A 24354-nucleotide genomic window follows, 5' to 3' on the forward strand; every position below is an offset into this window, starting at 1 on the left:
TTGACTTGAATTGTGAAAATTCAAAGAAAATTCTTCAAACTGCATCAAAAATGAACTTTTTCAACAAAAAACGTAAATTTCTATTTATTGGACGTGATTTCAATATTTCAAAACAACTAATTTCTGGTGAAAATTTCAACATTGATTCAAGGATTTTGCTTTCAATTCAAGAAAAGTCTATGAATTACCAAATTTATCATGTTAAGTGTCCATCATTACCGAGAAATGGTTTAATGTTTATTAGAGAAATTGGAAATTTTACAGAAAATAGGCTAAATTTCGAAGATCCCTTCAAAAAAGTTGACTTGCAAATGTCAAGAACTGTTTTAAAAGTAACTGCTAGTGTGAGACTTTTTCAAATCAATGTATTTTTTTAGTTTTTAACGTAAATTATTCTTTTTAGATACCATCTGTTCCAGCAAACAACACTTTCATGAAATATTTGACCACAAGAGATCGTTACCCGAAGTACGCCATCACCCGTTTTCCAATTAAAATATTTTCTCTTATCGCTGAATTGTATAATTTTCAAATTCAAGTAGTTCGTAGCTCAGCGTTTGGAGCTTTGGTGCCTAATACAACAAAGTGGACTGGTGTTATTGGAATTTTACAAGAGAAAAAAGCAGATATCGGAAGTCATAGTATCGCGTTTAATAAATTTCGTCTTTTGGCCATCGATCATGGATTTCCCATCGTAAAATATCGTCAATCGTTCATTTTCTTGCATCCGTCGCGAACTGCTGGCGCACAAAAGGTTTTTCTGATGCCGTTACATGAAAAGGTTTGGTGGTCCTTGTTGGGAGTTTCCATTTCTGCGATTATTGTGCTGTTCGTGATCAATTTAGTGGAAGAGAAAACAGTAAAATTTGATTTTGGAGCACTTTCAATACTAAATGTCATCGGACTGGTATCGCAACAAGGCCTCAGTTCGGACCACTTGAAGTCCGTGAAAGCAAAAATTGTCATAATTGCTTTTCTTTTTCTTTCTTTCGTTTGTTTTCAGTTCTATTCTGCCTCAATTGTGGGTTCGTTATTAGCACCGACCCCAAGAACGATCGTCACAGTCCCAAAATTAACCCAAAGTGGATTGAAGATCATTTTGGAAGAACATCCGTCAAGTCACTTGATTTTCAAAGTGTTCTCAGATACAGATATAACTGAAATTTACGAAAAACGAATCAAAGATCAGGAAATATTTATGTCAGTTGCTGATGGCTTGGAAAAAATTAAGACCGGTCATTACGCTTTGTTGGTTTATTATGACGATGTGCCAGAACTCATCAAAAAATCTTTGACACACGATCAGTTGGAACATTTGCAGGTGATTCCGTTGGTGCCGCAGGACGTTCGAGCGTTATTGGCATTTCCGTATCAAAAGGACTCGCCATTTAGTGAAATTGTTCGCGTTGGAGTGCTAAAAGTGATTGAAGTTGGCTTGAAAGAGTATCATTGGAACAAGTGGATCACAAATTTACAAGATAAATCTACGAAAACGGCATTTCGCACAGCTGTCGTGGATTTTGCAAGAGTCGATGCGGTTTTTTATTTACTTTTTGTCGGTTATGTGGCTAGTTTAGTGATATTTGTCGTGGAAATTGCCATTCAAAAAACTAAAAATCATAAAAATAGCTTTCAAATAATGCATGTTCAATAAAATATTTTCTTTTATTTCATAAAATTTAAATTTTCTGCTGCTTTTACGGCATTTAGTCAATGAAAAATGTTCTTTGTCTTTTCAAGCAGTGACGAATTTTCATCGTAATTCTTTCCAAAAAGACAAGAAACATGCAGATCAGATGTCCAATGAGGAGTAAAAAGAACGCCGATCGTGTCTGTTCGATATCGATTATTTTCAAGACATTCGAATTTGAGTCTGATTTTGGTAATTTTAGTTCCCATTGCTTAACCACATGAAGTTTGATACCAATTTCCGCAAGTCGTAAGACGCCAACTCGAATCACCTCACTAAACGGTGACTTTTTCTGGATTGGAATATAAAGAGCAGCTCGTGTGGTTTCCTGCGGGAAAAAAGGAATTTCTTGAAGTTCTTTTTGTTGTGCATGAGAAAAAAGGTCTTTGATTAGCCCATAAGACTCGTCGACATTTGTGAGAAAGACAATTCTAGTATCTCGCATCATTTTGAGACCCTCAGTCATGGAAACGTAAATTTCCTTGTCCTTTACGCGATTTTCGTACAGGTCTTTTAGATCTTTTCCAAAAGAGACGCCGAAAATGACACGATTCGAAGCAGTCTCCTCCATCACAATTTTCATACCGCTTTCAGTGAGTTTCTCAATGGTTGTAATGGTCCTTGGGGAGGGAGCAAGCAACGATCCTACTATTGCTCCCGAGTAAAGTTGGTACAGAATGAAAGAAAAAATCAGGGATAGCATCAAAATCATCTTTGCCCTCATCGACGACCAAATATCCGAACACAAACCTTGAAGAGCGAGAATTCCAATGACATTTAGAACGGAAATCACTAAAGCTTCTTTCATTTTCATGAATTCTTGTTCTTTGTTTTTAATCATCACCAACGCAAATACCGTAACTACTGACACGAGAAAGATGCCAAGCCAAATAACATCATCCAGCGGTCTCAAAAACGGATTTTTCATATTAACATGTGTGTCCGGATGGCGAAACACGAAAAAGTGTCGATATTTTGTTGCTGAAAAGCCACTATCGATAACGGGCATACGTTTGAGGGCAAACACGAAGCTCTGAGAGGCAAAATCCACTTCTTTGCGTTGAAGATAGCCCATCAAGCCAGTCCATCGAGTGTTATTATCAACTAATTTTCCATATTGCGTTGTTCTTTTTAAATGCATGCGAAAATTATATTTCTGCGATATTAGTAACAAAACTTGGTACGGAGCTCTTGAGAGACTGTTTGCATTGGAGATAATTCGTTTCGTAGCAAATTCCAAAAATGTAACGCCTTTTGGGACCACATTCAATGAAAATCCGACATTCATCACGATTCCATCGAGAGAATAGTTGAAGGCCAGAAATGGATCATCCATGATGACGCCTTTCCGAGATGTGTATAAACCAATTAAATTAACATAGATAATACCGTTTCTCTTCAAAGCTGGAGCACGCAGTTGAAATATTTCAAAATCATTCGATTTCTTTTTGACAATGAGCAATATTCGTGCATCAATATAAATATCAAGCTGCTTAATTATTTTCAATGCTTCTTGAAAATCATTTGAAAAAAGTAACCATTTCGTTTTCTTATCGAAAAGTTTGTTAGCTGAAGCTTCTTTTAGAATCCGAACAGCTCCTGGACATGCCAAATCCAAAATTACGATGAGATTCATTTGCAACGAGGTTTTGCATGGTTCATCAAAATTCTCTTTTATGTGAAAAATTTCCAACGATCGATATTTTTTCATAAGTTTCCAGGTAAGTGATGTAATATCTAGAAAGAAAAAAATTATTCACTTTTATTTTCTTTTTTAAATCAAGCAAAACTTACTGTCAGAACAGTGAAACACATTTAATCTGCGTATCCAATCCTTTTCAGCTACTTCTTGTACCAAATCAAAATTTAATGATTGGTTGTTTGCAAAACTGCAAAAATTCAGGAAAAATGTAAGAAAAATTATGAAAAACATGTTTTCAGTATGACGTTCCGGCCGGAAATGACAAAATAAAGTAATAAACGGACTAATATTGACTTACTGTGGAAACAATCATTTTGTCAAAGTTACATGAAAATTGGTTGAAAGTGGTGTGTATTGAAATTCGTAAATAGCCGGTTGGATGGTAGACCGATTTTGAACGAAATAAGGTATAGTTAAAATTTATTTTTTATTATTAGGCGAATAAATTTAATATTTTCATTTTTTGTCCCATGAGGATTTTCACGAGGGGGGGGGGGAAATAAAAAAATAAATATTTTTGAATTTTTTGTTAGTAATTTTTTAACGTTTTTAGACGTTAAACATTGATTCTTAATATTTATTTAATTTTAGTTTATAATTTTTTTAAAATTTGAACTTAAAAATGAAGAAAAATCAAACAAAATCTACCAAAGTAAAAACTTTAAAAAAAAAATTTTTTTGGTCACGTGACTTTCAATAAATTGTTTTTCAAAATTTTACTATAAAATATTTTAATGAGGCGAATTTCTTTTTTTTGTATGATTTTACAGTAAACAGTTATTTTTCAATACAAACTTTCAAAAAATGTCAAAAATATTTATTTTTCATATTTAATTTTTATTTTTCCCCCCGACAAAATTGGAGGGGGGGAGACAAAAAATAGGTATATTAAATTTATTCGCCTAAATAATCTTTTTTTTTAATTTTGCTTTTTTTATAGATTGTGGACTTGGTGTTATCGAGTGTTTGTAAAGAGTCCATAAACACTTGCCTTGCTCGATTCCAAATTCCTTTACAAACTACCAGTCGTCCCCGCTAAATAAATTTGATAGTTCCAATTACCACCACTAAACCGGAAAGGCGTGCTTTTGACCGGATATGCGACCCGATTTTCATCAAAGTTGAATAGGAGACTTGGATGGGAGACTTGAATGGTAACGGTTTTTTTCAGGCTCAAAACTTGGATTTCAAAATTATCCCAGCATGCAAAAAAACAAAATCCGCCGCATGTGCCTTGGGTCCATCATAAATTTCAAATTCTCAGTTTGCTTGTTTTCTCGTGTACGAACAGACGATATTTTCTGTCGCTCCGCCGTATTATTTTCGGTTTAATATATATAAACAAAAGTGTACACATGTGAAGATTGTGTATAGTGGAGGTGTATAAATACAAATTGTATTATAAAATTTATATTGAATTTTATAAAGAAAAAGAACAAATTTTACGGAAAAACTAGAAAAATTCTACGTGTGCCTTTGTTGGAAAGTCCAATAAAACAATTGTGGGAAGAAAATTTGTGGAAATTTGAGGAAAACTCGAGTTGATATTCTTGTTTCATCTTACAATAAAAGTACTAAAGCCATTCGATCAGTCGCAGTACATAGTACAAAGAAAAAACCAGTTTTAAAACGCACTCCATGCACATCGAAGTAGAATTCTATATGTGTGTAAAGTTTATAAAATAATAATAATAAAAACGATGATGGAGGAGTTGATTTAGAAAGAAAGAAGGAAAAAAGAGAGAAAAAAATATATTCATCAGAAAAGCAAATATTATTATAATAATAATAATAAATTTCAAATGTTATATTTGATTATTAATAACAACGTGAGGAATATTTTTTTTCATGTGTGATCTCAATAAATATTAAACAAAATTTTTAAAATATTAAAAAAATCATAAATAAAATAGAAATTTCGCGCGCAAGTATAAACCGCATGATGAAGATTATTATTTATTGTTAATAAAATAAAGTATTTTATAAAAAAAATATATTTTGAAAAAAAAAAAATTCATGCAAATTTAAAACGAATGATAAAATATTGAAGAAAGTGATTTTTTACACATTTTTCGTGAATACATAAATTTTATATTAAACAGTATTAAACAAGGAAGAAGAAAGTTGCCGCGATCAAGTGTCAAGGACTGTCTAACCCGTCAAAAGGATTATTATTTTATTATTATAAATTGCAGTGATTCATATTCATATACGAACAAAATTCAAGGTAAAAAATTATTTTTTTTGTTATTAAATATTAATTGGTTAATTTGCCGCTAATTTTTTGACATGAGTTTTGAAATAAATCATAAAATTATTTATTTTGATTTTCGTGTGAAAATGTCAGTGTCCCAGGAGAATTAAAAGAAGATTTAAGACCTTGTCCAACACACATGGTTCAAATAATTACATTAATCTTGTTATTGTTGACACTTTTTTTTGCACTAATCTGCATTGTGCCTCAGTATTTTTCACAAAAAATGTTTATTTTTACAAAAACATGCATTTTGAACACACATTTTTGCGTGTCTAGGTCTATTTTTAGCCGCTCATCATGCATAAAGATTTTTGACTCGTACACCGGACATCAACTTTGATCTGTTTGCTTATTAAAAACGCTCCGAGACATACTTTTCGTAATTGAAATTTACTTTTGGTCTATTTTTGTATGGTAATATATTTCAGTCGTGCCTCAAAAAATTACGAAAAAAAATTAAAATAATTGTTTTATGATGTTTTTTTGACCGGGTAATTTGAATGAGTTTACAAAATTAAAAACAGTAGCAAATTGTTTTGTCCGAGGACTGAGAATTAAAATTCAAATAGCGCATAAAAGTGACCTTCCACAAAAAAACTAAATTTTAATTGTTTTTCAATGACAATTGTGACAAAAATCTTCTCAGGTGATATTTTAAACTTAATTAAAAAGATCTCAACGCTTGACAGTTGATTGCACAAACGAGCGATGAAAAATTGCCAAAAATCTGTCTTTTGTGTTGCGACATCTCAAGAAATCTCAGGAAAACAAAGAGATCTGGAGCAAAAATTGAATTGAAAAGCTTTTTTTTAGCAAAACAGAAAATTCCTTTACCTGGACCTTCATTTCTTTGCAGTGTTACATCTGTTTCAATAAGAAAGAATTTATTGCGAACAACACAATAAAATACAAAAAAAAGTTACCATAAAAGAAAAGGAGAAAAAAGGACAAGAACGTGTCTTGGAATATTTTTAAGCCAATAAGAGTGACGGAACGAAACAAACTTAATTTTAATCTACCTGCCTTGCCGTTTGGTCGGTGAGAATTCAAAATTATCAGGCAGGTGACTTCTGTTACTTTTTTATTTTTAATATCCTTGCGCCTTGTGTATTCACGTTCTACACAAAAAAATGTGGAAGAACGATTCACGTGTAAAAAAATGTCTTAAAAATGCATTCTCACGTTTCGTTTTTTTATGTTTTTAACGAGAAGAAGTTTTACTAGAAAAAAAAATTGAATGAGCTCGACTGCTCGTAAAAATATTTGTTTCCAAAAAACTATAAAAAATTTCTCTCATAAAATTAAATATTTCTTCGGAAATTCTTATACGAAAATTGTAAAAAAAATTGAATTTAATATTAAATTTTTGAGTACGGAATAGGTTGACCGTGACCCTTGATCAAAAAATATGTGCATGGACCATTAAACATCGTTTAGAAATTGAAGCATGCACGATAAAATGGATAAAAAGGTATCATCCTACACACACACAGTTGAACATCTGGTACCTAACTGCATCCTCTGTCACATACTGAAATGTATTTCTCCTGTACAGACACAAGAGTTTATGACCATAATCAATCACAACATTTTTATTGTTCTTCAATTGAATTCAAAAGGCAAGAATTTCTTGCTATCTTGATGTTATTTCTTGTCCTCTAGTGTAAATTTCTATGGCTGGGCATGTTTATTCAACCATTTCAGTACTTTTTTTGTGTTCATTACTCTAGAAATACTCATGTTATTATTACATATCGTTTATCATCGTATTTTTCTTCTGTCTTGATAAAATAAGTTTACAATGTAAAAAAAAACTTTAAAAAATATATAAAATTATAGGAAATGAAAGCGTTATATTGTTGTTTAGGTTGTTCGAACACTCTTCGATGCATGCAGGGATGTACTATAAGAGGTTCTCAAAGAATTTATGATTTAAAAAAAAATATTTTAAAAATGCTTCGTTTAAACCTTAATTTGTAAAAAAAATTAAAATATTACAATTTGTAATTTTTATTCCAAAACGGTTTTAAATTCTGAATTGAATTTTAGTTTATTTTTAAACTTTTTTTTTCTATTTTTTTGAAGTTGAAATATTTTTTAAATTTATACAAATTTTTTTAAGTTTAAGTTTCAAAAAATCTTTTCAGTCCTGTAAAGTTTCTTATTTTTTTTATAATTTTCAAAAAAAAAAAAAAAAAAAATTTAACCCACCTCTGAATGCATGTAAAAAACACAGTTAACAACTAACATTCATATCAAGATTTAATCGTTTCGTTCTTTCTAAAAATTTTTTGTATGTGTTAGTTACGTTGATTTCTTCAAACATACGTCTGTATACGACGCAGCAAAGAAAGACAAAAAACACATAAATTTTAGAGAATAAGAAAAACCATATGTAGATATTAGATTATTATTATAGCATAGTTTATGGTGTTCTGGTCTGCGTTTCTCTCTCGCCGTCCATTATATATACCTCTACGAACGTTTGTTCGGTGCGCTGATGAAAAAATAAACAATGTACCAGCAGCACAAATCAAGCTTCTTGTTCCGTTTGGAGATGTGTATATTTATTTAGTGTAACGTGCCTGTCTCTGTCTCAAACTAGAATTAATCCAAACGAGTAATAATTATATCGTTGCATCGAAATTGCATCAAAAAAAAAAGTTTAACAATGAAAACTGTTTTAAAAACAGTGACTGCGCACTATTTTTAAATTAAAAATAAACATTTGTGTCTCTAAGTATTTAATGTTTAAATAAAGATAAGAAAAGTGCCTTTTTCTCGAAAAAGATTCTGAGCTTAGCTTTTAAAGACATCTTTCGTCACATCTCTTGTTATGCCATATTTTGATATAATCGTATCAATTTTTGATACTTGAGACTTGAATAAACAAACGAATGTCAACATAACACTCAATATACTTTCAAAATGGACGATCACAAACTGTTAGAATATCAGGAAGTCCATTGAATATTGTTTACCCTCGGACCCATTGTAACAGTATCCTTATCATTCGTCATCTGTGAAAAGTTAAGCGTCTCAGGAATGTCTGGAATGGTAAATAAATATCGAATTGTAATAAAATAGAACATTGTTTGTTTATCGTGAATCATATTTCCGTCCCTTTTTTATAGAAAATACTTGTATTTTTGTTGGAATGAATGTAATCTTAGATTTTTTCATGCTGCTACTGCTTTAAAAAATATAATAATCAAAACATTAGAAAAAAAATTAAAATGTTATGTAAATATTTTTGTTTTTTCTGCTTATTTATTAAAAAAATGTAGTAATTTATTGTCGTTTTTTGAATGGTGTGAAGTCATCGCTGCCATTCATTGAGTTTTAGAGACAAATTTTATCGATGTTTCCTTAAAATGTTTCGATTGTTTATTATTAAATTAAATTGTTTAATTTTTTAGGCGCCTGTTTGCTTTTTTGATTAGTATATTCAATCATCATCACGTCTCTCATTATTTTAGCCAAAAATATAAATTTATTTAATTTTTTTTTTTTGAATAATTTATTCGTCAAACATAGACGAAAATAAAAACAGGTTATTAACCCAAGTTACTTACAATTCGGTTGAAAAAAAAAACGCTTCGTTTAATTTATCCGTATATTTGTTTTGTTCTTCCAACTTCGTCAACATATATTCAAGTAACATCATCAGCAAGTTATTAATGTTTCAACCTTATTTTTGTTTTGTTTGTGTATCGTAAAAGTTTCATCGTTAACATTTTCAACGCTTGCTTACTTCATTCGCTGACTTGACGGTTGCTTGACTTTTTGTCCAAAAAAATAAAATAAAATAAAAATAATAACAAAAAGTCTTTGTTTATTTTATTCTTGTTTTTTTTTTGTATATTTCAATATTTTTTTTGTCTCCTTTGACTGTTTTACTACTTCATCCAAGAGCCGCGCAAAACAAGCCAACTTAAAAAAGAAAAAAGTTCTTAAATTTATCATTGTAGTAAAATCAAAGACGCTACTTGTCTGTCTCATGCGCAAAAGTTAAAGCCTTATAAGAGCAAAAGATGCGTCTTGTTCCTGCTACGTGAACGTAAATAAAGAAAAAAAACCAGTTATTGTCATGTCGCGCAGTTTAATAAACTTTGGGCTCATCTTATGCACAAAGGAGCAAAGCGAAACGAAGCAAAAAAAAAACGAGAACAAGAGACTTAATAACATTATAAAAGATGATGATATGATACTTACATGTATAAGAAGTGTGTGATTGTCGCTCCTTCCTTCGTTGTTTACGTCGATCGTCCTACGGATGGAAAACGGGTGAGATTGATACCTTAAGGGATCAGATTGATCACTTAGGAGTCAAATTGATTTTTAATTGAGTTTTCTTGTTCCTTAACGAATTAATTTGACTTCTTGAGGTATCAATCTGACCCCATCAGGGCTCGAAAGCGAAGCTGCCAAGCGACCCAAGCTATCGCCTGCAAAATCATCCGAAAGCTTTAAGCTTAAGTTTAATAATGCAATAGTTCAAATGACCAGTCGACTAGCAACGATTTATGGGGTAGAAGGCAAGAGGCTGTTAAGTCACTTTAAAACCTTGAATCGCTCACAAGAGCTAAAATTTGTATATTTTTTGTGCATTAAGAGCGTCTTTCATGAGGTCAAGAGAAGTGGCAAGTGCAACCTCACAAACATCTTGAAGCTTGTGGGAGCGACCGCTTACAGAGACTACACCGAATCTCCGACCTTCCGATTCGTATGCCACAATTCCAACATCTTCAGGAGAGAAGATCTACTAGATCTCGCAAGAGCTTCGTGTAGTGATTTCATTCATGTTACGTGTCCTTGTGCAAAAAACTTGCAGGCTTAGCGTTTGAGTGTTGCCTCCAGGCGGCGGCCAAGGCAACGCAAAAAGAGCTCGGCCCGAATTTAAATTTTTCAAAAAGGCGAAGGCAATCCTTTCAGAATTGGTGAACTGGATGAAAGCAATAGGGAAAAAAACAGGCAACATTGTCCCCCAACGTTTCAAAGTAGGACTTGCATTAATGGAAGAAATGCTCGAGGCCTTAATGAAGGCTGTAATTCACACAATTCAAATTAAAGTTCGAAATGTAAGAACTTATTCCTATTTTGTGATGAATGTTTAACTTTGTAAGTGAAAAAATAAATTTAAAGGGATTTATTTTTGGGGCTCGAGATATCAAAGTTTAAAAGGGGTTAAATAAGCATTTTTAAGGGTAAGATTGATTTTTAAAGGAGTCCTAAGCGTATCACTATTTCATCTAAAAAAATGTGACATGATATTGTTTGATGGTTTTATGTGAAAGCCTAGATTTTAGACTTGGTAGTTTTCAAGTAACTCTTTGACCTACCCAATCAAACTAAAAATGCCTAAAAACACTGAAGTTCATTCCAGAATATTGATTTTAGGTTTTCTTCGAATACTTTAGGCCTAAGCAATACAAAAAATTAATTTTTCCGAAGAAATTGGTTGATGTGTAAGGACTTAATTAACTCCTAATCTTACCCATTTTTTGTCCGTGGGGTATCTTGTTGTCCGATTATACGCCTTTTCCTTTAATTGCACTTTTTCATCCATGTTTAGTCATATCTCCGCTGCTGCTACTTACTTCTACACAGACATCTAAATCATAGATCAATATAAGGCGGCCACGGAATACATGACTAAGTAATAATAAACAGAGCATAAATGTTGAGTATTTAATACTCGCATAAAGGTGAATGTCTCTTGGCCGTACAATCGACAACAAAAAGGAGAGACAGAAAACAAGAATCGAATAAGTACGGCTCGTTCGGTTAAGGCACACAGGATCGAAGGAAACATGAACCAGAACCTGATTTCGGATCTGAGTGTGTGGAGTAGTGAAACTTATGCATATTAAGCATGTAGTACGATCGAAGACTATTAATAATAATAATAGAGCTTGTGCTGCTGTATGTTTCGTACGGATAAAAAAAAGTAAGATTTGTTTGAGTTAAGAATTAAAACGTATCGTAAATAAGTATGATGAAGTGAGGAATTGAATAAAATAATAAAAAGAGACACGTATCGCTCCTCGGTGTGTATATGCTGTGGACGACTTGGAATAAAATAATAATAATAAAATAAAATATATACGCCGCGTTACATACTAAAATAAACAAAATGGCCGGGTATCTGATTATTATTGTCTTGTATATTTATTTTACTTAAGGTTTGCTTATGGTGTGTATCAAATCAGAATTAGTGCAGCGTGTTGCGTTACGTTACGATTTCTTGCATTACCTTGTACATATTAAAATCATTTGAATACAAAAAATCTGACTTAAATCGAACGTAAATAAGATTTAAAAACCTCAAAGGAGCTTAATTATCACCAAGTTTTCTTCCGTCTTCATTACCAGTCTCAGGACAGTTGTTCAGTACAAAAAATATATCTTGGTAGCGTGGGAGAAACACCAAAAAAGTCTTTGTTTCTACTCCAAAATTACTTTAAAAAGGATTCAAATCCCATTAAAAATGTTTTTTTTTTTCATTTTTTGTTACCTAATAAACTTGTACCTTTTTTGAAACAAAAATCACAGAACACAAAAAAAAGTGAAGAACAAGGAAGAAAGTCTTTAACAATTTGATTAATGAAGGTCAGACGTCTAGTACGGTAGATTTATGGCAGTAATTATGCATTACATGTACAAACTTCACAGGTACCAGAACGACATGATGGTATCGTATCCACAAAAAAATGAGGAGGACGAGAATTTGATCTGATATCGTGTTAAAATTGTAGGTTGTATTAATCACAACAAAAATTAAAAGTTCATCAAGGAAGGTTTTTTGTTTTGTTTTAATACATAATTAAATTTGAATTTCAAAATTATACTAATGGAGTGACACTTCCTGACTTTTTTATTTCTATTAATTTTTTTTTCTAAAATCAATAAAATATATAATAAGTTAAAAAAGTTTATGAAAAAGTAAAATATTGCAGGAGCAAGTCAATTACGAGAAATTGAAATTTCAAAGAAAATTTCCATCAAACAATAATTTTTATTGAATAAAGGACGATTCTATTAAATTTTTCTGTCTGCAATGCTCTAAATTATTCACGTGGCGTATTTTTGGTCAAGACCGTGACATTACACGAGACGACAACAAACACGATTATTATTTGTGACTTGTGTGCTCAAGCTTAATGAAATCGCGCATTATCGTACTTAATACCTTTTTATGCAGAGTTGAAAGGTGATGTGAAGGTAATTAATGCAATACACGAAAATCAATAATGAACATTTATATGGATTTATCGTGGATTATTATGGATTACTTTCGACATCGTTCATTGTCGTAATTATGCAGGAAAAGCTTTTTATGTATTTATTTACACAAAAAAATAAACAATCATCGAACCGTCCGGAATATCCCGTTACAAAAATGTCATTTTTATTAATGGATTAGCGCAATATCAGTTTTTAAATGGACTCTTCTCCATAGCAGACAAAACTAAAAGCTTAAGAGCAAAAACTCTGGGTTTTTCTAACATTTGGTTGCAATTCCGAATAATTATGGAAATTTTTTTGAAAAACAAAAATCAACACAAAAAGGGTTCTTACCTGATAAAATGTCTTGCGTTTCTTTACGTTCCCATAAAAAGACTGCAATTATTGTTCCTTGTCCATAAATCGTCGTCGTCGTCGTCAGTGTAAAATTTAATCACGATCACAAGAGAAACCAAAATTTATGGTTTTAATAACCAAGCATCCAAAATTACTCCTACTCATGCACTGATACACCAAAAAAATAAGTTTCTCAATGGGAAATGCATGTAACCTACTTTTCTTTTCTTCTTTTATATTTTTCTCTCTTGCTTGATTGGCATTTATCAGCATTGATAAAAATTGTCGGTTTCTCAAGATGGAGCAAAGCTGAAGGCAAAAAAAAGTGTAATTGAGACATAAATACTTGCTTGTTGTTTACACACAAAAGAAATCTGAAAAAATACAAAAAAAAAAGAAATTAACCCGATGCGATGATGCCAAACATTGTTGAACCTGCTCTTTTATTATAAAAATTTTAAATAAATTTATATTGAGAACAACAAAAAAATATATCAGATTACATAAGCAAAAGCACAGCAAGACGAAGTGCAGTTAGTTGCGAAAATTGCTTCTAGCAATTATATGCTTTACTTTAAAAAATATTTAATCAAATATTATGCTTTTTTTATGGCCAACCTTTTTATTATTATTCAAAGCACTTTTTTGATTGTAATTTTATTTAAATTTTCACGCAAATTTATATTGCAAGTGCATATCATTATAAAAATAAATATCGAATAATTTACGCACATTTCATAATAAAAATCATAATAAATATTAATATAATAAACCCAACAAATAAATTAGGAACATTATATTTTTTTTTTCAAAATTACATGCCACAAATTTACCATGATGACAAGTTTTTTGGCGTTAAATCAAGTTTTTGAGGCGTTTAAAAAATAATTTTTATTATTATTATTTAAAAAAAACAAAGAATACCTAGAAATTAAGCAATAATTATGAAGGTACAGTTCATTATATTAACATTATTATAATAAAATGACAATTATTTTAAATAAATATTTAAAAATCATTATATTAAACTAACATACATTGCATAAAAATACTCCTTATGAATGTAGTTTGCCAATGCATTAGTGTCGTTGCAAAATCATTTTAAACTATCAGGTACCTGTTTTTTTGTACACATCAACTTAATATACATGACAACCTTATACAAGTCCAGCAGTCAGTCCACGAATGATGTTGTAGTTCGTAAAGTTGTTGTGTCACTCTTTATATTTTTTTAATGAATGTTGTAGGACTTTGCGCGGCTGGTAAACCTGCCATGGCTGGCGTGTGTGTGCCTGATAAAAGATATAAATTTATAAAATAAAAAAAAGAGAAAATTAAATTTATAAAGTTACTTATTATTGACTTTATCGAGGATTTTTTACTTATAACTGTAGTTGTTAATGATATTTTTTTTATCATTTATTTTATGTAATGAAAAAAAAAATAATAAAAATAAATAAAGATGGAAGGTGGGATTAAAAAAAATAAGAGACGATGATAATTTGCAGTTTCCATTCCGGGAGAGTGAAAATATGTTTATACATAAACAATCAGAATAATAACAATAATAATAATAATGGGAAATTGCACTTGTTTCAATTTTATTTTATAACATGTTAAAAAAAATCTTTCTTGCATTCCAATGCTCGTGATAATATTTACAGCAACAGCAACAATAACGCCAAGTAAGTTAACAACCAGAAAGATTACAAATTGTGTATGACTTATTATACAGGCAGCTCATTTCATGATAATCTACAACAAATATATTTACATGTTTTAATATTATTTTTTTTTTGTTATTATTTAAAACTTCACAGAAATAGAAAAAAATCAACGAAAGAAGAAAAAATAATAATAATAAACCTGAATATGTTATAAAATTACTAAACTTACTTACTTTAAGTAATACTCGTCTCATGCAAGTGTGCATGCATGACAATCTATCCATGATGTTAAACAACGTTTCAACTGATGGTGCATAAAATAGTTATATAAAAATATGTTTTAAACTATTACTAATGTAATGAAAACAAACCTGTAGTAAAATGTAAATAAACTTTTTTTTTTGAGTAACTTGGTGTCTTGTTCTGTTTTTATAACATACATTTTTTACTGGCGGTACGTGCATTTAGCAGCAGTTGGTTTACTTTTTTGAAAAAGAAAAACAAAAAACGTTTGCTATTAAAAAATTACCAAGAATTAGGACAAAAATCGGACAAAAGATTTTTTGTGTGTGTTTCTGGGCCACCAACATTTATAAAAAAAAATCTGAAAAAAGAATGAAATTGATGTAAAATCACGTTTCAAATATTTGAACGGTCGGTCATAAACCACAAATTATATGACTTTGATTGACCAAGAAGTTAAACCTTAGTCGTATTAGTTACTGAAATTAATACGTTAATAAAGATTAAAATGTAACTTACCCGGAATTGGATGGTTAAATTTTTTGGAAAGTTGCAAAAAAAAAATGTTTTAAAGGGACATGTTAATTGCATGCACGATCATCGTAATTATGATTTTTTTTTTTTGAAAACGTTGAACAAGTTCCGAAAGACGATGACAGGTATTTAAATGTAATATTTATTAAAAAGTACAAAAAATCATATTTTCACCGGATTTTGAAGAATTTCTGAAAGAAAGTGACAAAAATTGTAGGAAAGTTGTAAAATCGTATGTTTAAGTGAAAATGTAAAAAAAATTTAAGCACGCTTTTAAATTTTTAATTTTTTAATTTTTTTATTTTTTTTTTTAATTTTGTTAAAAAAATTAAAGTTTGAAAAATTTTCCAAAATATATTTTAAAAATATTGTATTTTTTTTTAAATTTTAAAAATTTTTTTGTATAAAAATTTACAGGGCTTTAATTTTAACAATCCATTTCGTCCCATTGGGTAAAATCAAGGGATGAATGATCACCATTGAACATGATAAAATCACTTAAAATTGTAATTCCTTTGTATTGCCCACTCACATGGAGATAGAAAATCAAAACGCATCCATTTAAGTGCGCGCAAAATTTCATTCCATTCATAAAATCGCGATATAATCGAATTATTTAATGCTCAACTACACACATTGCTGACGTGCGTGCGTATTTGCAACGTTAATGCACTCCAAAAAGGCGATCGGAATGCATCTACTTTTTCATTCATTCATAGATTTTGTGCCAAATATGTCGTTCGCTTGTTTTGTCCAATTAGAGAGGTGCTGTGATGGCCATATGGCAACAACATGCATTTTAACCTAACTCTAAATAAATAAATAAAATAAACATTTAATGAAAAAAAAGCGATCAGAAGTGCATTGAATTGTGCTGCAAAACATGTTTTGTTGTCTGAATTTCTCTCCATTTTCCATTACATAACAGAAATCTCTGGAGTCAGCAAAACACGTTACTTCTGTAACACAAATGGTGCGAATAGACGACATAGCGGCCGGAAACAGCATGAATCCAAAATTAGAATGTTCTGCAATTAATTGCTTGCTATAATTATTGTTTTATTGGAGGAGAGTATGAGTGAAGAGTGTTATACTGACATAAATTACTAATGCATTGGTCATCGTTTTCCACATTTTTGTCTCGCTCTCTGCTTCGTACACGCAGTAATTGTAGCGAAAAATGATAATTACCACGGGAACTTCACTGAATGGGAAAGTTATTCGAAAAAAATAGTATCCACTTACATGGTCTAGTGACCCACAAATCGACGACGATTATCCGACACATCAATGACAATTCTTCTCTATAAATACTTGCACTTGACAATTTTGACTAAATTCGACAAAAAAATGTACAATCACAGTCGATTCACATCTAAAAATATAGAAACAAAGATCTCATTGTATTTACTTCTAGTCAAGTCTCAAGCCTAGTAAAGATCGGAGACAATACATGGCGTGTTAATTGTCACCTCTTTCAAGTATTTATGCAATAATGAAGTAGTAGAAGTGTGTTTGGTGTCTCACGAGCGGTCCATTGACACCTGTCAAAGTCATCTCTTTCTCACACACAATGCATTGTTTTTTTTTATAGCTTTTGAAGAAAACGCAACATATTGATTAACCCATTGAATTGTAGTGTTATGTAAATGAGCGCCTATATGCGGAGCATGAAATTAATTGTATGTAATTAACACTGTTTCGTTCTTTAAAGCTTTTTTTCTAACAGTATTTCATTTACCAGCATATAAAGTATCTAAGCATGAAAGGAACGTTAACTTCTAATTTGTTAGGAATTTTCTTCGTTCGCTGTGTGATATTTTTTTTTCATAATTATCGCTGGATGTCGAGCCTATGAGAATTATCGTCAACGTTGTATGGAAAAGTCATTGTACAGTGTGAAGAATTCATGTTTCGCTTGAACTTTTTAATTACCATCCATTTTTTTCTCAAGCTCGGGCTGCTGAAAATAATTAAAAAATAATTATTAAATTAATTTAAATTAAATATATTTAATAAATTTATATTACATTTATATAGAAATATATTTACATAAAATATTTAAAAAAATTATTTAAATTAATTCAAATCATTAAATAATAAATTTTTATTTATAAACAACAAAAATATTTAATAAATTATTTTTTATTATTTTTTTGAAAATTATTTATTTTCTAAAATATTTTTTATTAATTAATTAATTTTTTTATTGTCGATTTATTTTTTTTATTTTTTTTTTATTATTTTATTATTTATTTTATTTTATTTACAATTTAAAATAATTTTTTTAGAAAATATTTTGAAAATTTGTGCCAATTTTTTTTTCTTTTATCACATTTTTGTGAAATTTCTAAATAATAAATAATTTTCATAATTTGCCTAAATTAATTTTTATTCCAACGATTGATTCTTCTAAGAAAATTTGAGTCGCTGATTTTTTTGTCATCGAAACGTTACTTTTTTATAGATAACTCGCTGCCAAGCCATGCCATGGCACTTAATTATATTATATAATTTATAGTTTTCCAACAACTATTCCACAATGAATGAATTGAATGAATGCCGAGAAATTCTCATAGGAGTTGGAAGCACACACTCAGAATCACAAAGTTTGCTTGTTTATAATAATAATAATAATAAGTAAACTAAAACATGTTATTAGTACTTCAATTCTTACACAACTTAACTGCAAATATTCTATAAACAACAGCGACTTGAAACAATATTAGAAAAAAAAATACGGTATATATGATAAGAAAAAGGGAACAAATTAAAAAGGCGTGAAATTACAAGAAGCGTTAATTTCAAAATGTTGAAGCAAATATTTAACGCTGTGCAGTGTCTTGTGAAAAAATGTACTTTTTTAAATGTTTCCCATGATCATCGTAAATAATTTTAATGTGCACGAGTTTCCTGAGTTTTGGATTTTTTTTTAATTTGGTGCCAAGCCGTCTCGAATGCTCTGAAAAACAATTAAAACGTTAGTGTTTGTGCTATAAATCAAATTAAATGAACGATTTTCTTATCTTATCAGTTTGCTGTTTTGTACAAATTAAAGCGTTGTCAATCATTCAGAGCTTTTATCAATAATACGCGTTGAAATTTCTTTTGGAACAACAATAACAATGATTCACAGTACAAATTGTTATCGTTATCACATGTAAATGCAATAATTTCTGACTTTGAAATTCTGTTTGCAATTTCATTTGATACTCGTCGTGAATCACCATATTTTGTTTCTTTGCAATATTTTGTTCCAATAAAATACTAGAATCAACAATATTGCGGTCAATTTTTATTATTATTAATATTAATACGGAGAAAATTGAAATAAAAGCCGCTGAGAGTGCTAAAAAAAAGAGGATTAAATTACATGTCAGTCTAATGGAGTTCAATTTATGACTTGAAGTGATCGTGAAAGCAAGTTTCTCTCTTAAAAAATTTTACGACTTTTAAAATCATAAGTAACCATATCGACACCAAAAATATCAATCGCACTGCAAACAAGAAAAGGCGCAAAAAAAAAAACTAATTTGAATAAAATTGATATAAAAGCATTTTTTTATCACAATCTCCGAATATTGCAAGTAAAGTACTTAACTTTGATTTTATATTCACCTCAAACACAAGCGCAAAAAATAGCAACAACAACAATTCGCCATGAAATGAATAAGTAATCAAGGCACTTTTATACATTTGATCATAAAGTAATTTTTATAGCTTTGCAAAAAAAAAATGACTTTTACTTGATCGAAAATCAAAATAAGCTAAAAGACAAAAGAAAACTAACTTGAGTATTTCTATATGTTTAGACAAACACGAAACTACTAGTAGTGACGAAATATCAATTTTGGGTTCAATTGAACAAAAGTTCAGACAGACAGACAGAAGTAATGGATAAATAAAAAAAAAAATCAAAGTAATTTTATTTTCTTTGTCTCGGTACTCTCGAGAACGAAGGCAAATAAAGAAATTGCGTTTTCGTTTCATTTTTAGAAATTGGCAGGTATATTGATATATGCTAATGATGTTGTTTCAATGGCGCGGCGTTTGGCGTTTCAATATTGATTTTTGCTCGTATTTTTATTCAAATAACAAATATTTTGAATATTAAATCAATAGCTTATTATTTTTATAGTTTTTGGGTTGAGTTTCAATTTAAAATTGTATCAAATTTAGTTTCACCGAAACTGACTGAACCCATTATATACATATTCCCATATTGAAACAAAAACCACGAAAAATAATGAGGAGAAAGAAATAAAGCTAATTAGTTTATAATATCTTATTTGAAATGTAATAAGATCATTATCCGTATATCTTTATGTTTGATGTTCACATGTTGGTCGATCATTTACGCTTGATTTGTGGAAAAAAATACAATTAAGCACGTATCGAAAAATTTAATTGAAATGAAAACCCGGATAATCATTTTTTATTTGTTTTCATGTGTCATTATCATTAAGGAAGTAGTTGTTATAAAATATTAAGAATTTCTTATACTAATGATTTTTTTTATTTTTTGTCTTTTTAGGTAAGCAACCCACGTTCAACAGCATTTTTAATAATAATAATTTTTATGGATGTCAAGTTCATGTAAGTTAAAAAGTCTGCGAAATTTCTCTTTTTTGTGTAATTTTTCTTATAAATACATTAAAATGATATATATTGGACTGTTTCCAAAACCAAAAGAAAATAATTGGTCACATCTTTAGAGAGAAATTAACGGAACGTGTGTGTGTTAGATAGATCTCCAGAAGAGATTATTGCCCGAAGAAGTTTAAAAATTTATTGCTTTTGTTTGCACTGTCATGAAAATAATAATTATTTCAACAAAGGCACGACCAAGCCTTTGTCTGTCTCGCTGTACAAAACACCCAAAATAGATTTTTTTTCTTCTTCTGTAAAGTTCAAAAAAGAAATGACTTGGCACTTAATTTTTTTTTTGAGTAGTTTTAAGCTTGGTTTGAATTAATTGAAATTGTTCGTTGGCTAGTAGCTGCTATTGTTACATTAAAATATTCTTCTATTGTTATGTGTGCAAAGGAAAGCGCGAACGAGTGAAGTGTTGATGATGAGTTGAATAAACTACCGATTGCTTTTAGTTTTAGTAATGGTTCCGTTTAATTTCTTTGTGTTATTTTCAGTGCTTTGAGCTAGATTGATTTTCAGACATGTAAAAAAGTTACTTAAAAATCACGTAATTTTCCATGTTTTTACACGCGTCTTGTTCGGGTTTAGAAATGGACATGCAATTAATCATTCATCGAAGTTTCTCCGCAAAGACGTTCCTGAACCACTTAAAAAAAGTGGTCTCTGATAATTGTGTTTTTGCTCGTTTAAAAAGTAATTAAAATCGATTAATTAACGTCGTTCAAACAACTATCAACACTTCTGGTACACTTTTCATTTCTGCAAATACAAAAAAAAATGGAATTGAAGTGAAAATGCCGTTCATTGCAGACATGCCAACCAGATCTCACCTCACCTCAGCCCGATCGATGGTGTTCGATGTCTTACATAATAAATTATGATCACACAAATTTTTTTATCTATATAAATCAATATACGGTTTTTTTTTCACTCTGCGCATATTTATGTGGATAATGATAGCGTCCGACGATATTTAAAGTAACGTTTTCGGAATACATATTCATTTATTATTTTATTTTCTCTTCTTTCTTTCTTTCCTTCCCGAGCGCACCAAACCGCCATCCACCACATGATAGTTGCCATAGTTGCTGATATCAAGCATTAATCATATCTTTGCATTTCTTTATTTTTTTTTACTTCATTTTTTTTTGTTGTAACACGACTTTATAAAAATTATTTACAATCGTCACGGGTTGCGTTGTTGTTTTTTTTTTGTTGTCGGTGGTATGGGCGACATAAATTACCTATACAAGAAGTGAAGCTTTTTTGTTGTAAAAAAAACGTTAAACAATATTTATTATTATTTTACATTCGTTTCGATTGATAACATACTGTTAACATACATGGATTACATATTAATACTAAATAGTAATGGAATGTAGGAGAAAATTATTAATAATTTTGTTGCTTTAGTTAAACGGTTAATTCTGCCGGTTATCCTTAGTTAAGAACAGTTTTTAACGGTTATTAGCATTTGCAATTGAAGAAATGCATTAAAAATAAATAAACTTGATTTTAAGGTGGTTAGACCGCTCAATAAATAAAATCATAAAAGTATTTGTCAAAAAATTTAGAAAAACAAACATTTTTGAAAATTAAAAATATTTTTAAAAATTTTGAATTTTTTTTCAAAAAATATGGAAAAAGACCAAAAAACGATATTTTTTTTAATTATAATTTTTTCAAAATTTTTACCATTAATTTTTCGACTTTTAAAATAGGTCATGGGACAAAAAGTTTAAAGCTTAAAGTTTTTAAGATAAAAACTAAAAAAAAAAACAATTTTTTTAAGAAACCTGAGAGAAAAATATCCGATGGCTACTTAGAATGTTATCGTGATCTTGCTGTCTTCATTTACTTAACAAAAACAGTCACGCGTAAAAAATCAACGTAATTTTATTATTACCGCATTTCATTAAAATAAAAAGTAACTGTAAGTTCTTTTTTTAAATTTTAATAAATAACAATACTAATAGCTATAATAATATTATATTAATATGTATGTTAAGTCTTTATTTTTTTATACACTTGTTCTCTTCTTTCGAGCCGAAAAATATATCGCGGTTCACCACACTTTCAAAAAATTCGGTGACTAGCTTTTTTTACAAATTAGACCATATTTTATATTTATTATGAAGAATTTTTAATAAAATTCTAGTTTTCTCTTCATCTCATCCTCTTTTTTTGTGTAGAGAAAAAGAAGAGGCAGATATGCAGGTCACATTTATATATCATTAAGCTTAAATTTAAAGAGCTTACCTTCAACTCCATCATCATTTAGTTTAGTAAATTTAAGCATGATGATGATTTTACGACGTTGAAGACCAAAAGATAATGGTGCTGCGTAAAAACTCACGCAGTTATCTCGACTATTTATTTTATTTAGCATAGAAATGTATGAGTGTGTGTGTCACTTATCCCATATTATTTATCTTTCTCGCCATATAAGTGCGCTAAGATTTACAACACAAAAAAATCACAACAAAAAACGTAGAAAGATATGTAGATTGTAGTTTAGAAGAAAAAGAAGAAGAAGGAGAAAAAGTCTAAAGCTGAATAAACAGTTAGGTGAGAGTTTTTCGTCGTTGTCGTCGCTCGAAACTGCAATGTTAATGTTAAATGTTGTTATCAAACAAAACTCTGAATTATTAGTGTAAATCTCGAGATCTTTCTTTTTCTGTCGAAGCACATGAAAGAACCAGAAAATCTGTCGTCCACAAATGCAGGCCATAAAAAATATATTTATTTTATGGGAATATTTGTGTGTGTTAAAATTTACAGTTAGCATGGTGCAATAATAATGCAGCATGTCCCATGTGTGAGTGTGTATGGGATACGAAACGGGACTGCATTGTATATCAAACAAAAATGCAGAGATTTGTTCATTTTAATCCAATTTTACTGCCAATTCTTGCTTCCATCGCCTCCTACTCAGTAAACTTGTTTGAATAATAATAATAAAAATCGAGGAAAAAAGAACGTTAGAGGCACCTTTTATGTAAACAGGACGAGTGACTGGCTTGGCATGAGACATTTAACATAATAATGCAAGAATTGCTTTTTAATAGTCGATTGTGTGCATTTCTCCTTTCTTTTTTTTTTTGCCTACAAAGTGCAGGTTTACTGCGGCATGCCTCGATATTATTTTTATTTTATTTGCAAAACTTCTATTTTATTGCAAAAATATTATTATTTTACATTGTTTTTAAAGATTTACAAACAAACGAAAAAAAAAATTAATGTGTTCGTGTACACGAGTCTCTCTTTTCTTGACTGTTTTTTTTTACGAAGTACAATTTCTGCCTGCCAGCAGGTTGTTTGCAAGAACTTACTTCATGTGTGCCACTTTATTAGCTTTGATTTATTTATCGTTCGTCGTCAGCTAGCAAGTACTGTAAGCAAGCTGGCAGAAAGAACATGACGGCACATAACGGCTACCCATGAAATTTTTTGTTTTTTAAATTCCACGCTTTTCTCATAACTTTTGTGTGTTTCGATGCCATACATGAAATTGTACGGAGATGACGATTTTGCATGCACTTGGGTCACAGAAAGGGTGAAAGTCATGCGAAACAACATTTTCTACGACATGACACGACTACAAGGAATCTAATATTTTTTTTGTGTGCTGTAAAATATTCGGTGGTGACATCTTTAGAAAGGAAAATTTTCACAACTTTTTTATCGATGTTGAATTTTTAATACAATTTTTTTAACGAAATTTTTCAGAAAATCATTTTAAATGTTCGAGAGCGACACAAGAAGAAGATCTGGACTTCAAACTCGGCTATCCCGAACAAACTACTCTTGGCATAGTATTTTCCATGAAGATTTGAACTTCTTTAACGAACATCCTACAAATATCCGACGAACTGAGAATGTTGTCCATTTCCAAGTTGTACTGAAGAAAATCTTGACAAACGACTACTGAGTACTGATTTGTGGATAATAATGTTTAGAAATTTGAGAAATTGCGACACTTTTGAGGTCAATTACGTTTCCAAGTGTCGCTGGTCGCCCATGT

The 24354-nt window shown here is 30.1% G+C and overlaps 2 protein-coding genes across 4 annotated transcripts in view; one reads left to right on the forward strand and one right to left on the reverse strand.

Moving 5' to 3' along the window:
- Positions 1-1706: 1706 nt before the first annotated feature.
- Positions 1707-3026, reverse strand: LOC134835358 (uncharacterized). Its single transcript, XM_063850235.1, has one exon. It carries the CDS (start codon positions 3024-3026, stop codon positions 1707-1709), a length of 1320 nt encoding a protein of 439 aa, XP_063706305.1.
- Positions 3027-5326: 2300 nt separating this feature from the next.
- The window catches only part of LOC134833238 (semaphorin-1A), a 59244-nt gene continuing 40216 nt past the window's right edge, over positions 5327-24354 (forward strand). For 2 of the 3 annotated variants that reach the window (XM_063847495.1, XM_063847497.1), the window contains exon 1: positions 5327-5619. The gene's annotated coding sequence lies outside the window, so the exon portion shown is untranslated. Of the gene's footprint in view, positions 5620-8552; positions 8707-24354 lie in introns of those variants that run through there. The other variant, XM_063847496.1, reaches the window with a different exon arrangement.

This window comes from Culicoides brevitarsis, chromosome 3, assembly GCF_036172545.1.
Source record: "Culicoides brevitarsis isolate CSIRO-B50_1 chromosome 3, AGI_CSIRO_Cbre_v1, whole genome shotgun sequence".
Classification (NCBI taxonomy): Eukaryota; Metazoa; Arthropoda; class Insecta; order Diptera; family Ceratopogonidae; genus Culicoides; species Culicoides brevitarsis.

Bases quoted from the DNA above. Each gene is read 5' to 3' on its own strand.
- LOC134835358 (XM_063850235.1), bottom strand. From the start codon at position 3,026: ATGGATGATCCATTTCTGGCCTTCAACTATTCTCTCGATGGAATCGTG.